General features: G+C 40.0%; 1 protein-coding gene and 1 long non-coding RNA gene across 3 annotated transcripts in view; one reads left to right on the top strand and one right to left on the bottom strand.

The window, feature by feature from the left end:
- LOC143114517 (RNA-binding protein 39-like) overlaps window positions 1-8,689 on the bottom strand; it is a 37,248-nt gene extending 28,559 nt beyond the window's left edge. For both annotated transcript variants that reach the window (XM_076276173.1, XM_076276174.1), the window contains exons 1-5: window positions 8,324-8,689; window positions 4,539-4,612; window positions 2,815-2,864; window positions 2,472-2,654; window positions 51-116 (exon numbers count right to left, since the gene is read on the bottom strand). In XM_076276173.1, coding sequence (XP_076132288.1) covers window positions 51-116; window positions 2,472-2,654; window positions 2,815-2,864; window positions 4,539-4,589 — 350 coding nt within the window. In that variant the 5' untranslated portion in view covers window positions 4,590-4,612; window positions 8,324-8,689. The remainder of the gene's footprint in view (window positions 1-50; window positions 117-2,471; window positions 2,655-2,814; window positions 2,865-4,538; window positions 4,613-8,323) is intronic.
- An 806-nt stretch (window positions 8,690-9,495) lies between these two features.
- On the top strand, window positions 9,496-13,624 carry LOC143114869 (uncharacterized). The gene is made up of 5 exons (XR_012985011.1): window positions 9,496-10,135; window positions 10,965-11,051; window positions 11,127-11,276; window positions 11,518-11,594; window positions 12,366-13,624. It is a non-coding gene; the product is annotated as an uncharacterized LOC143114869 (long non-coding RNA).
- The last annotated feature ends 817 nt before the right edge of the window (window positions 13,625-14,441 follow it).

The raw sequence follows: 14,441 nt of genomic DNA, 5'->3' as shown, positions 1-14,441 counted from the left end.
ACATTCATCAGGCAAACACCCACACGAGTGAGGAATAGGATCATAAAAACCTTTGTTTGGTGGCATGTGGTGGGACGATCTTCCCTCCAGGACCACCGTTAAATTTCGCCCCAAAGCTGTGATATAAAACAAGGTGTTTTTTTTGGAAGCATACACCATGCAGCAACAACCCAACTACTGTAGCACAACAGCAGAGAGCTGGGTCTGAGGGGCCACCCTACCAGCTGATACAACAAAGAGTCTGAAATTATGCTGCATTTCAGTTTAACTCATAAGTTGTATTCCCAGTCATATTTCCCAGTTACAAGTAGGGGGTTGCAATTGGAAGTTACAATTCCTACTCGATCAAACCCCAAGTGTCAATTTTCAAGATGGCTTTGTTCATTAACAGTAAATGAGGGCTGAAGATGCACACTTGTTCTATCCTATTTGTGTCTCATTAAATCAGTGATAGAAACTATAGTAAAGCAGCCTATATCTGTCGCTATGTTGTTACGTTTCATAGATAAATATATAGCTAGATGTCGCCTTGTCCGCTAAAGTCTATGCGATGGAATACGTCAACGCAGCCGCCACGTTTGTCCAGTCAACACTTACCGGCAAAGGAATGGAGTGTAATGACAAGCTGTAGGATTTTTGGGATATAAAGCCTTAAACGCATACACTGCTCAACTGATAGCCTTTGATGTTATTTTACATCTGAAGGTAGATATACTACATGTAGGAATGGATAATTCAACACTATTTATGTGGAGGAAAATAAATATAATACATAGTAGGCCTGTTCTATCTTAACAGCTTATCACCTGTGAAATGTTATTCCTTGCTCTTTAGTTTTTTAAATGCCTTGCATTGGAATAACCAAATGCAGCACAAAAGTCCAGCATCTTTTGAGCTGCTCAGGACGCGACCAGAGCTTGTCCAGAACGTCAAATGACTGGACAAAGATGGTGGCAGCATTTACGTATGCTGAGAAACCAAACGCGACATATACACACACACTACCAGTCAAAAGTTTGGAGACACTTAGAAATTTCCATTCCACTCCATTATAGACAGAATACTAACTGAGATCATTTGCATTGTTTTTTTTTAATCAGGGCAGCAGTTTTCAGATTACATTATGTGCTTACATAATTGCAAAAGGGTTCTCTGCTGTTGTAAAAGAAATGGCTGATCTTTAATGCAATATCTACTTTGCCCATTATCAGCAACCATTCATCCAATGTTGCAAAGGTAAATTCTGTTCACTAATCTGATATCAAAGGCTAACTGAGAAAACATTGGAGAACCCTTTTGCAATTATGTAAGCACATAATGTAATCTAAAAACTGCTGCACTGAGTAAAAAAAACAATGCAAATGATCTCAGCTGGTATTCTGTCTATAATGCAGTGGAATAGAAATGTGTAAGCGTCTCCAAACTTTTGACTGGTAGTGTATATATGGCTAAGTTTGTGTAAAATACTGTGCAATGCATCATTACTAACTATTATGGTATTGCTATATAATCACTTACAACAGACAATTGCTAACAAACAGTAGCATCATGTTTTTAGATCTGGTTAAAACTGGAACACATCCATATTTTATTACTCGGATGTGACGCAATTCCCAGTTACCCAGTGTTACCACTTACAAGACAACTGGAACGCTGTATTAATCTCAAACTGCTTTTGAAGCAGCAGAAAAAAAGACAAAACTGGAGAAATAGCACCCCCAAGAGTCAGAACTGTGTAGTACAAAACAAGCTATAAACATTGGTGGGTTATTGTTACAGCTTCTAAAGGCATTTAACCTCAAGAAGTGTATATGGCCCTAGGCATAATGCTTTCAGTGGGTTAGGACATAACCCCTAACAATATTACTTTCAGTCTGAAAGGGCTTCAATGTCAGTCTTACTACCTCACAAGTTTAAATGCAACAATTGGTTAGTGTTGTGTAGTATACATATCCATTTAGTTGGACAGGCAAATGTCCTCAAACATTGCACACACTATAGCAAAGATTAGTAAACATTCAGAGGAACTAAGGAATGAGCAACCAGCTTTGAATTACTAGTGGTATGAGAGAATTTCAACAGCGAAGTGTGAACTATGATAGTGTGACTGACTGCTTACAATGACAGTTTTGTTTGGGTAACCCTGGTGTGTGCTGAAACTAATATCCGTGGAAATCACGGTCCTCACTATACTGGCCCGTTTTAGAGCACATTCCTGCAGAGATCAGAGAGCTAAGAGTTATAAGTGCAGCACCAAAGGACTACTGACATGAGACAGAGGAGCTGCATGTGGCGCTAAGTAATTTTAACCTACTTTTACTTCCTTCCATTTGATCGAGCAAAGACTCACTAACAGTGTGTGTTGTGCTTCTCCAGAAATCTTGCAGATTAATGTCAAAGCAAATATTTACAAAGAACACAATAGTGTCTGGCTGAGGGAGTGTGGGGTGCAGGTAAGAGTTCACACGTACAAGGGGCTCTTCCGTCCACGGTACCGGCCCGCGCGCTCTCGGCTGCGTGAGCGCCGCTTGTCCCTGCTGCGCGAGCGCCGGCGGTCTCGGCTGCGGCTCCTCTTCTTCTTGCGTTCTTTTGGGCTCTTACTCCGGCGACGCTCGGGACTGCCGCTCCGGCTCCTGCTGCGGCTCCTGTGCTTCCTACACACACACACACACACACACACACACACACACACACACACATACACTGAGCGCAGGACTTGACACTTTCACCAAAAGGAATATAATATGTGCTTCAAAATTGAACACTGAACAAATTATACATTATTCAAAATATAATTTTGAGCCTTTTTCTTACTTCTTGCTGCGCTCCTCGTGGCCATTTGCACTAGAGGATTTGTGGTCATCCTAAGCGGGGTTGATAGAAGAACATCATGAGGACGCAGAGGAAACAGAGCAAGTCGTCAGGGGAACAGGGAGGGGAAGAGAAAATACAGAATATGATCATTTAATGAGTTTACTCTTACAGAAAAAGGAGACTTCTCTCTCAGGACTACTTACTACAAGCGGGATTGGTCATAAAATACCCGTTCCTCCCACCCAAACCAATTCTTTATCAATGGCTTTTCATTTATTTATTTATTTATGTTAGTAGCAATAAATCAAATCTGTCTCCAAACAGAAAATACACTGATTCTACAATGGAGTTTCCCATTCGAGGCATGCTATAGTGAGCCATGAAGTCCAGTGAAGGTTCCTCTTGTTTGATGAGTACCAATACCCCTCTAATGTTATGCCTATAGCCCGCTGTAGCCATGCTAAAAGAGTTCCTGTGGATGCTGAGAATCCATGAGATCTTCACCCATTTTCGCTGTTGGACTGTTAGAGCTCGAGGGCACCTCTGTCACATCTCGCCCTGAAGCAAACAGGGATTCACACTGCTTTAGTAATATCGACTCCCAAACAGAAACCGAATCAAAGAAAACTGAATTTTCAAAAACCAAACCAAAAACATAGGCTAAATGGAAAAGACCACCAGTCAAAACCTCAAGTAGAGAAAAGATCAGAAAAGGAAAATAAAGTAGATAAATCCTATAGCTTCATTTCAGATTCATCTCATGTCTCTTTTTGTACCAGTCGCATGGAGTGATCCACTCTAAGCTAGTTTTGTGTTTTTGTATTTGTGAGTTTCACTTGGAAAGAGTACAGACAAAAAACTTTTCTGATGGAGATAAGTTGTGTTTATGATGCCATATGAGTTTTGATGAAGTTTCTAGCTTACAGGATAATTTAAAAAAAGATATCAACTTTTTGAAATGTTACTGGTATTAAAGGCATGCAAAAAAGATGCTGATTTTACGAATTGAAAATCATAGCAACAGACTTTGGTAAAGAGACAGTATTCATATTTAAATGGTGGTAAATCTGTGGCATGTGTAAAAGATGGAATGTTGTCAAAAGCACTACCAACCCGCCCAATACAAGTCACCACCAGGAGCCAAATTTGGCACAGTGAGAAATTAGCTGACAAGTGATAAAACATAAACATTAACATTTTGGCCACTTTTTAAAAAACAAAACAGCTAACGTGGCCAGATGATGTTCAAGCCATGCCGACAGAAAATCTGAATACTGTCTCTGTGGCATGTCAGGTTAAATGCGCTGTGACATCCATGGGCATTCACCTTGTTGCGACCGAATAGGTGATTGGATGTTCTAAGATGAGGCTCTGTTTTTTTACCTAGGGGATCACAGTACATCAATACATTGCGCAATTACTACCTTACTTTTTTTCACAGTTCACACTGGAATCAAAGGTGAATTCAGGGGAGTAGAGGTGAGATATCATTAGGCAAGTCTACAAAGAGAGATAGATGGGCATTTATTCACGTTTCTGGATATTTTGTCTGAAGTATCACACCACACACCAAAACTCTCACAGTGACAGATACACACAATCATACTTTAAACAATGAAATTAAAATAGCTATGAGCAGCCTAGTGTATATTAGACTCTGTCACATGATGTGCAGTAGTGCATTAGCACCATCCTTCCAACGAGACCCAGAGCAAAGCACTCACCTTCTTGTAAGGAGCTTCCAACATGGCTTCAATATCAAAGTCGTCTGCCATTGTGTCCTGAGAGACAGTGGAATCTACAAAAAGGAGGAAGATTATTGTGAATATCTTAACATCCACATTTGTCCGTAAAGCTGTGGTAAAAAGGCCTGCTGGGAATGTGAAAATGTGTTTATCCAATGATCTTACTTCCTGTCATTCGTGATTATTTTACGTTGTGAAGCTGATTCTGGATGTGTTGTAGCTTAGTTATAATAATCAGCAATGCAATCAGCAATTGGTCAACATAAGGCGGGGATCACATTAGCCAGCGGCAAGCGCAACGCAACGCTCAGACCATAAGTTCTATCTTGTTCCTATGGCAACACAAACGCTTTGTCTTAAAGGAGAAGTTCGGTGTGATATCGCACTCCGAAATCTGGCACTAGTTAGCCGATGCTACCAACAGGTTTTCGATGGGGGTGCCTCGGGCATTGGCCTAGCCATGCAAATAAATCACTGTTTTACACCATTTACGCGGCTCAAAGTAGCTCCACACTTCATTGGTAGACTTCCGAGGGCCCTGTCTTTTAAAACGAGACATTGAGAACTTTGAAAAAGCACTGGTAGTTTATTTACAAGACGATTTATACAGACAGTACCTTCAGTAAGTTTACCATTCACTGCCATCTTGAATTTAGTCACGATAAGAAGAGCGACGAGTATGAATTAACAGGTATGATAAGGGATCAGATTCCAAAAATAATTCCGTGGAAATGCATGGATTCCAGTTGCTGCTACTGGAAGAAACTGGAATCCATGCATTTCCACAGAATTATTTTTGGAATCTGATCCCTCATCATACTTGTTCATTCTTACTTGTCGCTCGACTTATCGTGACTAAATTCAAGATGGCTGCAAACGCTAAACTTTGTGAAGATACAGTCTGTATAAAGCACTCAACATACTCGCCACTCCCGACCGGTAGCGCGACAATGTGACGTCACAGGAGCGCCGTACCTATTTATACTTGCGCGTGGCGGTCGCAACACTACTTGCAGTCTTATCCTGAACAGAGGTGTCGCTGTTGTGAAAAGGCCAACGCTAACTACGTTACACAGTAGAAGAAGCTGCAGTAAGAAACACTAGCTAGCCTCTGTGATGGTACTTCAGACTTTGGTTTCTGCTATTCACAACTACCATCATCATTATCATCTAGTTTCCAAGGTCTGCAAAAAGTCTCTATTCTTTCCTCTTAATTCCATGTGTTGCAACTCTCGCTGGTAACTTTGTTAACTTATCCAGCAAACTATTAAAAATTCACGACTGTAACAAAACACTGCAACTCTCGCTTGCCCTCGAACTAGTCCATCTTCCGGTTTCCAGTTTGTCGCGCTCAGCTGAAAAAAATAGAGTGGTGCGCTACCGTGTGCTACCCTACCAAAATCCTGGTGCACCAGAGAGATCTACGTCATTTTGACGTCACATTGTCACGCTACCGGTCGGGTGCGGCGAATATGTAGTGGGCATAAATAGTCTTGTAAGTAAACTACCAGTGCTTTTTCAAAGTTCTCAATGTCTCGTTTTAAATGTCAGGGCCCTCGGAAGTCTACCAATGAAGTGTGGAGATATGTTGAGCCTCGTAAATGGTGTAAAACAGTAATTTATTTGCATGGCTAGGCAGATGCCCGAGGCACCCCCATTGAAAAAGCTGTTGGTAGCATCGGCTAACTAGCGCCAGATTTCAGAGTGCAGGGGACAAGCCGAGATGGGCTATAAGACAAACGTTCACACTCGGCATCATGTTTCAACACACTTTACGTCAATATCACACCAGAATTCTCCTTTAATTAGTCTTTCGGTTATCGGTTGATAAATAAGACATGGTGCGCTTACATTTTCAGACCGGTTCAAGTCAGATGCACTCATAGACAGTAGCCTAATCTGTCGTAATGCTCGGATCTCATAAGTTTAATATAAAAAAAAATGTTTTTTTAAAAATCACACTGAAGGAAGCATAGACGGACATTTAGCACAAGAAAACCATGTGTGGGAAAGTGAGATGTGTGCGTATTTGCCAAAGCAAGTGTTGCCGCTTAAAAAAAATTATGACGGTGAAATACTTGGTTTTTTGCAAAAACACTTTAATGTATCTCACATACAGCAAACTGCGATATATCAAGCATTCGGTATATTGCCCAACCCTATCACACACCAAAGATATTGAGCTCACAGTCATAGAAGAGTAAGTAAAGCTGAAAATATTAAAGTTTAAGAAGCTTCAGAGAATTTGGATGTATTGGCTGAATAACCGATTATGAAAATAGATGGAGATTAATTTAAGTCAACAACTAACCGATTAATCGTTAAGTTGCTCGCACTTGTAACAGCCCCCCTGACATTTAACAGGTGTGTCTTACCACACTCTGCAATGGCAGTGTTGTGAAAAGGAGGCAAAGCAGGCAATGCCTAGGGGCCTGGAGGACAGCTGATGAAGTTAGCCCACTGCAACAATAAGGTGTGGTGGTGGTTGCACCTAAATTTGACAATGTGCTGGTGGAAACATTACATGCACCTGTGCAACCTATTTAAAAGTTAGTCAGGCTTAGAGGACTGGAACTCAACTGGCATTTTGTTAGAGAAAACCCACTAGCATGGGGCCTTCAATTTCATTCAAAGATAAATTGTAAAAAAAGAATAAATAAATAAATAAATAATCATGGTGTACACCAATATGCCCCACACCTTGACATACATTTCTGCCCATAAAATATTAACATAATGTATACGTCTGATACACTGAAAATGTAGATAAAAAGAGGACAGAGGGGAAGTTGGGGGCAAAATATATCTGGTTTGCAAAACTGCACATAGAACATGGTTCTTACCATGTTATCAATAATTCGAGAGTGAAGACTATTATGTAACAGCCTCCTTTAGTAATCGTTGTGAAGGCAATTTCAAACTTCCCATAAGTTATAATCATAGCAAATTTACTTATAACAATGAAAAATAAAAACAAATGCTAATTAATCAAAATACAACTTAACCTTTCATTAACGTTATTGATTGTTGCACTGTTATTCAGAGCTTCTGTGAAAGTGAACTTTTAGTAAAATTCACGTTATAGGCCTAGCAGCATTTGAAAGTAATGTTAGAAGCTAACTGGTTGCAGCTAACCAGCTCAGCTAATACCTCCTGCTCTGCTTTTTTTAATTATTATTTTATTTTTTTATCTTTTTACTGGCGTAAATGCTTGGCGTGTTGGCGTTATTTCTACTGTTCATTTGGCTAGCCAGTACTACCAGGGACTTCACACTATTACCACCTGGAGTTGAATATACTTATAAGTAGTTAAATCCTGAGAGAATACAAATACTTGACACAGATGTTAAACGTGGTTGCCATAACTTCGCCAAGGAGACCCTTTTGGTGCACACGAAACATTGATTTACATACAGGGCCAATATCAGCAGTCTCGAGGTCCCTGACTTCCAAATTGATTGACTCAAAAAGAAAAGAAGTCGAACACTTTTGTCTTTCAACGTCGTGCTTGGTTCATTTATTTTGGGTATGACACGAACGACACGAATCTACAGCTACGTTAATCGTGTCAGCTAAGGTTAGCTAGCTTACAAGTCGTAGCTAGCTGCATAGAACGTTAGCTGGGAAGCTAATTCCAGCCACAAGCCGCAGCGTGGGTAATATTGCTGCAATCACAAGTAGCTAGCATAAGTTATCGAAATCGTGATAATACAGATGTAATTCACAAACAAACTTATAGAAACAAAAAATATACAAAAGCATACCTTTTCAATTACGTCCCAAGTATCGTTGACTTCCTCAAGGTATCCGGCTAGCTAGCTCGACAAGCTAATATTTACTAGCTGCGTAGTTAGCAAGGCCAGGCCTGGCCTGACAGGACAAGTTTCGAACTGCTCGTCTCCTCACCGTCACAGAGTTCAGTTATAAACTCGACACTCTTCAATGTTCTGTGGTTGCTTTTTAAATAAATGCACACACAGTATTTCTTTAGGTAACGTTAGCAAAATATTTCAGGATATAATCTAAACCGAAGTGTCTGTTGATAGCTGCAACTTCTGTTTCTCACAGTCGACTTCCTGGGTAACTCGCCAGCGAACCAGCTTGGTAGAAGGCTGCCGTTGACTGACGACAGAGAAGGCAGAAGGGGTTTCACGAAGGACTGTGCAGGGGCTAGTGCTGTTTTGCTGTCTTGTTTCGTAGGCTACGTTACCTGTCGGCCACCTGCATAGCGTCGAGCTGTTATTGTTGCAGGAATTTTTACTGTTTCCTTATAATATTACGGTAGTGATGCTGACTAGGCGATACATAGTCGTTTTCTTACACAGTCTATGATAGGCTATTGTTGTAAATTAAAGGACCAGTATGTAGGAAATAATGGAAAATAAACTGAAACCATTCCAAAAATGATCACCATATGTGTCAGACAGTAAGGAAACACGATGAATTGAAGTAATGGCTTATTTGACAACATTACTCTAACCTAGGGTTGCCACCTGTCCAGGTTTTTCCTGATTGTCCAGGATTTTCATGGTCTGTCCAGGAAAATAAAAATCCTGGACACTGAATGTCCCGGATTTTTGTACATGATGCGCAAAATGTGTATTTCAGTTTAATTGAAGCGTGCCTACGTCCATAAATGTACGGCTCCCACACACAGCTGCGTGCATCGCGTTGCTGGAGACGCATCCAGGGGCGGAGCTACATGGTGGCCAGGGGGGGCCACGGCCACCACTGGTCAAAGCTTGGCCACCCTGCTGGCCCCCCCAGCTCCGTTCTGTGAAAAGTCAAAAAAAAAAAAAAAAAAAAAAGAATTGCTGCCGTTTTCGACGGCACTTTGACAACACTTTGCAAAGCAGGGACTGAACCAATTACTGCACTTTATCTACGACCATTGGCCCAGTCAGGAAGTGTAGCCTACGGTTCTGATCAGGCCTACACAGTAAAATCCCAAGAGTTAAAATGACAGAGTAGACTGTTATTGACTCTAATAGAGTTACATTTACTACAGTTAGAGTAAAATGTACTCTAGCATATTAGTTAAAAAACAGAGTTAAAATCACAAGAGTTAATCAACCACCTCATTTTCTCATTTGGACGCCATTTTAGACATTTCTTGGGAGATGTTTGCCTAATTATTATTTGGATATTATTCATAAAAAATCAAGTGTTTTCTTCTGGTTTATTCCAAAGTCATTCGGTAGCTTTAAGATTTTTTTCTGGACTAGGCTACTAAAAAATTACTTGCAAGTTTGTAGGCTAGCATGTGCTACAGTAAAATAGGCAAATACTGCTAAGCTATCTATAAACGGAGTCTCTGTTATCAAGCCTATAGCTGTTCACAAAGAATAGTCAAAGCGAACAAACATTATAATAATACTAATAATTATAAGTACTGTATGTTTGTTACATGCAAGTGTGTAAGGGCTCAGACAAATTACTAACTGGCGGAACGTGCCCTCTGGCATTTCACGTCAGAGACGAACGTTAGTAGCCTATCACCCACTTCCTTCCATTTGAGAGAATGCAGCGATGCGGCGGAGCCTGGTTAGAAGAATCTCTCTGAAGTGTAGTTGAAGGTGAGTAGATGTTCATCTAAAATACACTTACTAGAGATTTATTTCACATGTTCCGTAGTATGCCTCGAAAATGATAAACAATAAGCGGTGACGCGCAAGAGGAGTGTAACTTAACGTAAATGTATGGTCAAGATATCATTCTGAAATGTGTTGACCTTCAGGGGCTAACGTTAACGTTAAGTTAACTGCTAACGAAGGTTGAAAGTTAACATGAACGTTAACGTTACCTCTGTGTAACATGAGGTACATGTCAATTCGTGCTCCCGTATTGTACAATGCTATAAGTTTTTTTTTATCATGTTAATATTTACTCAACCAAATATGATACCAGTATAATCGTCTTTCATGGTCAACATTGACTTGGTTAGCAGCTAGCCTATCAGCCAACGTAGCTCTCATTGGCAGCTTAGCATAATGCAAATCAGATATCAAATGAAGGCTATGGTTAGCTTAATGAGGTAACAGTTACTGTTGTTAGCTACTTAACATTAACAGTCATTAATAGGGCAAATTAGCTTAAAGTTCATGCTCTACCAAAAAGCTTGTTTCACGTAAAACAGGCATCCATAAGCATGAATTTGGCCTTCACAAGTTGGTTATTTCAAAACTAGCTGCATTAATTGACTATCAAGGACGTGTTGATTGCTGAATGTGCATCATTGATAGCATAGAAGACACGTGTTCAGTGCAAAGTGCCAACAGGTGCACGTGCCACATTTACTAGTTTAGTCAGTGTCACTGAGATAGTTGTTACCTGTTTTTTTTTTTAAGAAACTGTTTTAAAAGTAGTGTTGATTTTGTCTGAATGTTTGATTTTATGTTTTCTCAGGATGTTGGTGAAAGTTAAATACCAGGCAGACCAGATACATTAAAATGGTGGAAACTGATGCCACTCTAGAGGATTTATTTAACCAAGGTACTGATTTATTCAATTGTTGCATTGTTTAAGTCTATTGTCAGTTTTTTTTGTAATGTTCTGTTTTTATTTTAGTGTTCATGAAATTTGATATTTAAGCCAAACACCAAGCTGGGCTAAAATGTATGATGAGTTTGGTACAGAAGATTGACAACTATGTGTCTGAAGATGTGGTGAAGGATCCAAAATGTGGTGTATTAAAGCTGAAGCCTGCAGAAGATGATGGTGAGTTGTAATATGGAATGTAGTTAAAACTTGGTACAAGTTTTGTGAATATATCAACAGCGGTTGCAACACATTGTTTTGATGGAATTCCACTCTGTGGGGTTTGTGGATGTTGATTATGTCCGTCTTTGAGCCTATTTAGTGTTTAAAAATCTCAGCCATCAAAGACTACATGACATACAGCCGTCACAGGTACTGGACATGACTATATAACTGATTTATTCTGTCCTCTGCTTTGTAGTAGATGCATTATGTGATTCAGATGACACCACTGCCTTGTTTCCAAATAAGCCCAAGGGAGATGATGGGGTAGAGCAAGTAAGTGGCATTTTTTCCCTTGTTAAATATTGGTAAAATCTTTATGCTGCCCATTAACACAAAGGTAACCTAAACTGAAACCCACACTGAGGTATTTTTTTTTCTTCAAAAAAATTCCACACACTCAGATCTGTGCAAAATGATCTTTCTATTCTAGATTTCGGTCATAGACCCTCTTCAGGAATCCTGAAAAAGGCCCATGACCGAAAGCTATATAAAAAGATAATTTTGCACAGATGTGAGTGTGTGGATTTGTCATGCTGTGCTTGACTTTTGACTTTAAATCCCAGCATCTCCACCACCAGATGAACAGTATTATTTGTCTCTTTTAAATGATTGAACTTGAAATGAAACCATTTCATAAGTATTTCTGCATACAAATTGTAATGAATCTGTTTAAGATCAAATACATTGTTTACAGTGCACTGAATTTCACATTGATCTCCATTTCTCAAGGTCACCGAGAACTGTCGGTACAGGGGGGAAAAAACAAAACAAAAAAACAATCGGATTCACTTAGCTCGAAATGCAGCAAGGAAGCTACTGTGCTACACTCTAGGGGCATGTTCCTGAGCCCTAATGTTCATGACCCCAGAGTGTAGCGCTGTAGCTGCACAGTCGCTTTAGCTGCTGGCTTTAGCAACTCGAGCTATGTAAAACCGATTGTTTTCGTTTTACATACTCGGTGACCCAATAAATGGAGATCTTTTTGGAAAATCGCTGGATTTCCCCTTAATGCTGGAACTCACCCTACTTTACACTGTTTTATAGGAACATTTCTATGATCCAGCCAGCGGAGCAGGGTACCTGGCCTGACGCATTAAAACAATTCAGAGGAAAGCCTCAGGAACCACAAAGTCCAGCACACAATGAACATAATGGAGGACCAGCTTCTGAAGATGTGCCCGAGCCAATCCTGAATGAAGAACAGCTGAGAGAGGCGGTATCTCTAATGAAGCATTCTTCTGATGAAGAAGTTGTGCGGCTGAAGGTGAACGTTTGATTATCGTCAGAAAAAATGGTCCATGACCCTCAATCACCTCATATGCTTGCAACATTCTCTCGATTCGTGGATGTAATGGATCAGATTGAGCAAGACTGTTACTGTTTGGTGAGATTTCAGCGAACCTTCTTGAGAGGTAGTCAACTATGTTCAAAGAGAAGACTATTAAACAGAGTAAAGGTCTTTCTTCCTCCAGCATCGAACTGCAAAAAAGGATCCAGGTAGCAGAATCACCACATGGGCTGTGTCCCGGTAGAACACTCAGGTTAAAGTGTGGTGAGACTGGGTGTTTCAGGGACATTTTCTGGCTTTTAGAAAACATTTGGAAATGTTACATGAGTATAGCGTTAATAATGTTCATGTTTTGGAAAATAACTGTAGTGAACACAGAAGTAATGATTTGGCGGTAGATTTTGATACAGTGGTTCCTGTTATGCATTCTGCTGTACATGAGATACAGGTTAAGGAAACTATTCAGTTTTTTGAGTGATAAGCAAAGTGTTGAGGAAATGAATCATACTTTAAGTCATCTTGAAAATCTGTTCTAGGCCCCATCCATTGGATCATGCCTTAGGTATGAGCTACACCAGGCGCGTAACTGAAGCGTTCCGTTCGCGACGCGTAAAATTCATTTTAAATGAATGGTCTATTTTTTTCGAACGTACGCGCCGCTATCACGTCTGGTGTAGCTACCTCCATTGATTATAGTGGCAGCTAATTGTTGCAACAGACGCTATGCGAACGTAACGCTTCAGTTACGCGCCTGGTGTAGCTTCACTGTTAGAATGTGTAGACTTAAACATGTCGGTGATGCTAGAATGTTTCAGTACAGGCTGTAGAGTGAGTAAAATTGGTATGTAAGCTAATGTATCACTAACAACAACTTGATATTATGTTCTAGTGGCTTTGTTCCATTTGATGCCAAATGTGTTGTACATGCATTTACCAAAGGAAAAAAAAATGAAACTTTTTATATTGTATATTGATACATTAACTTAATATTTTGTAATAAATATATTTTCAATAATTTGTCTGTATGTCCTTCAGATTTTGTAGAGCTTGATAAAGACAAGCAAAATGGTGACTCTAGCAAGAGTAGCTGGGAATAAACTCTGAATAGAGATAAACTAAGATTACCCCATTAAGAGTTAAGATGACTCTGGAAAGAGTTGTTGGCTTATAGAGTAGATTTTTCTTTACTCCCTGTGGAGTTTATCTTGGTGATTTTTCAACTCTCTGTAGAGTAAATTTAACTCTGAAAAATGTGCTCTAGGAGAAGAGTCAAATTTACTCTCTGTGGGGTGGGACCAATGGGTCTCTATGACAGAGTCAGAATCGACTCTATTAGAGTTGAAAACAACTCTGACAATTTTACTGTGTAGTGCAGCAGCAGCAGCAGCGGGACAATTCAAGTCATCTGTTAAAAACACTTGACAGTAGACTACTTAACCTCAGTAACAACAGGTGAGTTGATGATGAGTTGTAACATTAATGCTAATAAGATGTTAGAATGTGTCACGAATCATACCCTAGTGAGCTGCGTTGGGCTGTCCTTGTTAGGTAGCCTAGGCCCTGACATTGATGTGGGGCTGATCAAAAATAATCGGATGCCCGCGGTAACGCTGTTACAAAAATATTTCGATAAAATTCGGGTGAAATGCAAGCATATTAGGCACATATCTCCGGATGGCTCCAATAAAAGTAGGCTAATAGGGCCTAGCCTATGCTACTTTATAAAAACATAATTTGCTGATAGTCCACTAGTGTGGTTCTTCCCATAGCTGGTCAGACAGAGGCAGGCTGCTTTGCCTGAGTTCTTTGTTACATTGCTCCGGAACTGTTCA

This window comes from Alosa pseudoharengus, unplaced genomic scaffold (genome assembly GCF_046254945.1).
Source record: "Alosa pseudoharengus isolate Yale_2024_CS ecotype anadromous, Long Island Sound unplaced genomic scaffold, YU_APseudo_1.1 YU_APseudo_1.1_scf_9, whole genome shotgun sequence".
NCBI lineage: Eukaryota > Metazoa > Chordata > Actinopteri > Clupeiformes > Clupeidae > Alosa > Alosa pseudoharengus.
The sequence above is the reverse complement of the archived record's forward strand: the minus strand, read 5'-3'. Positions and strand labels throughout refer to the sequence as shown.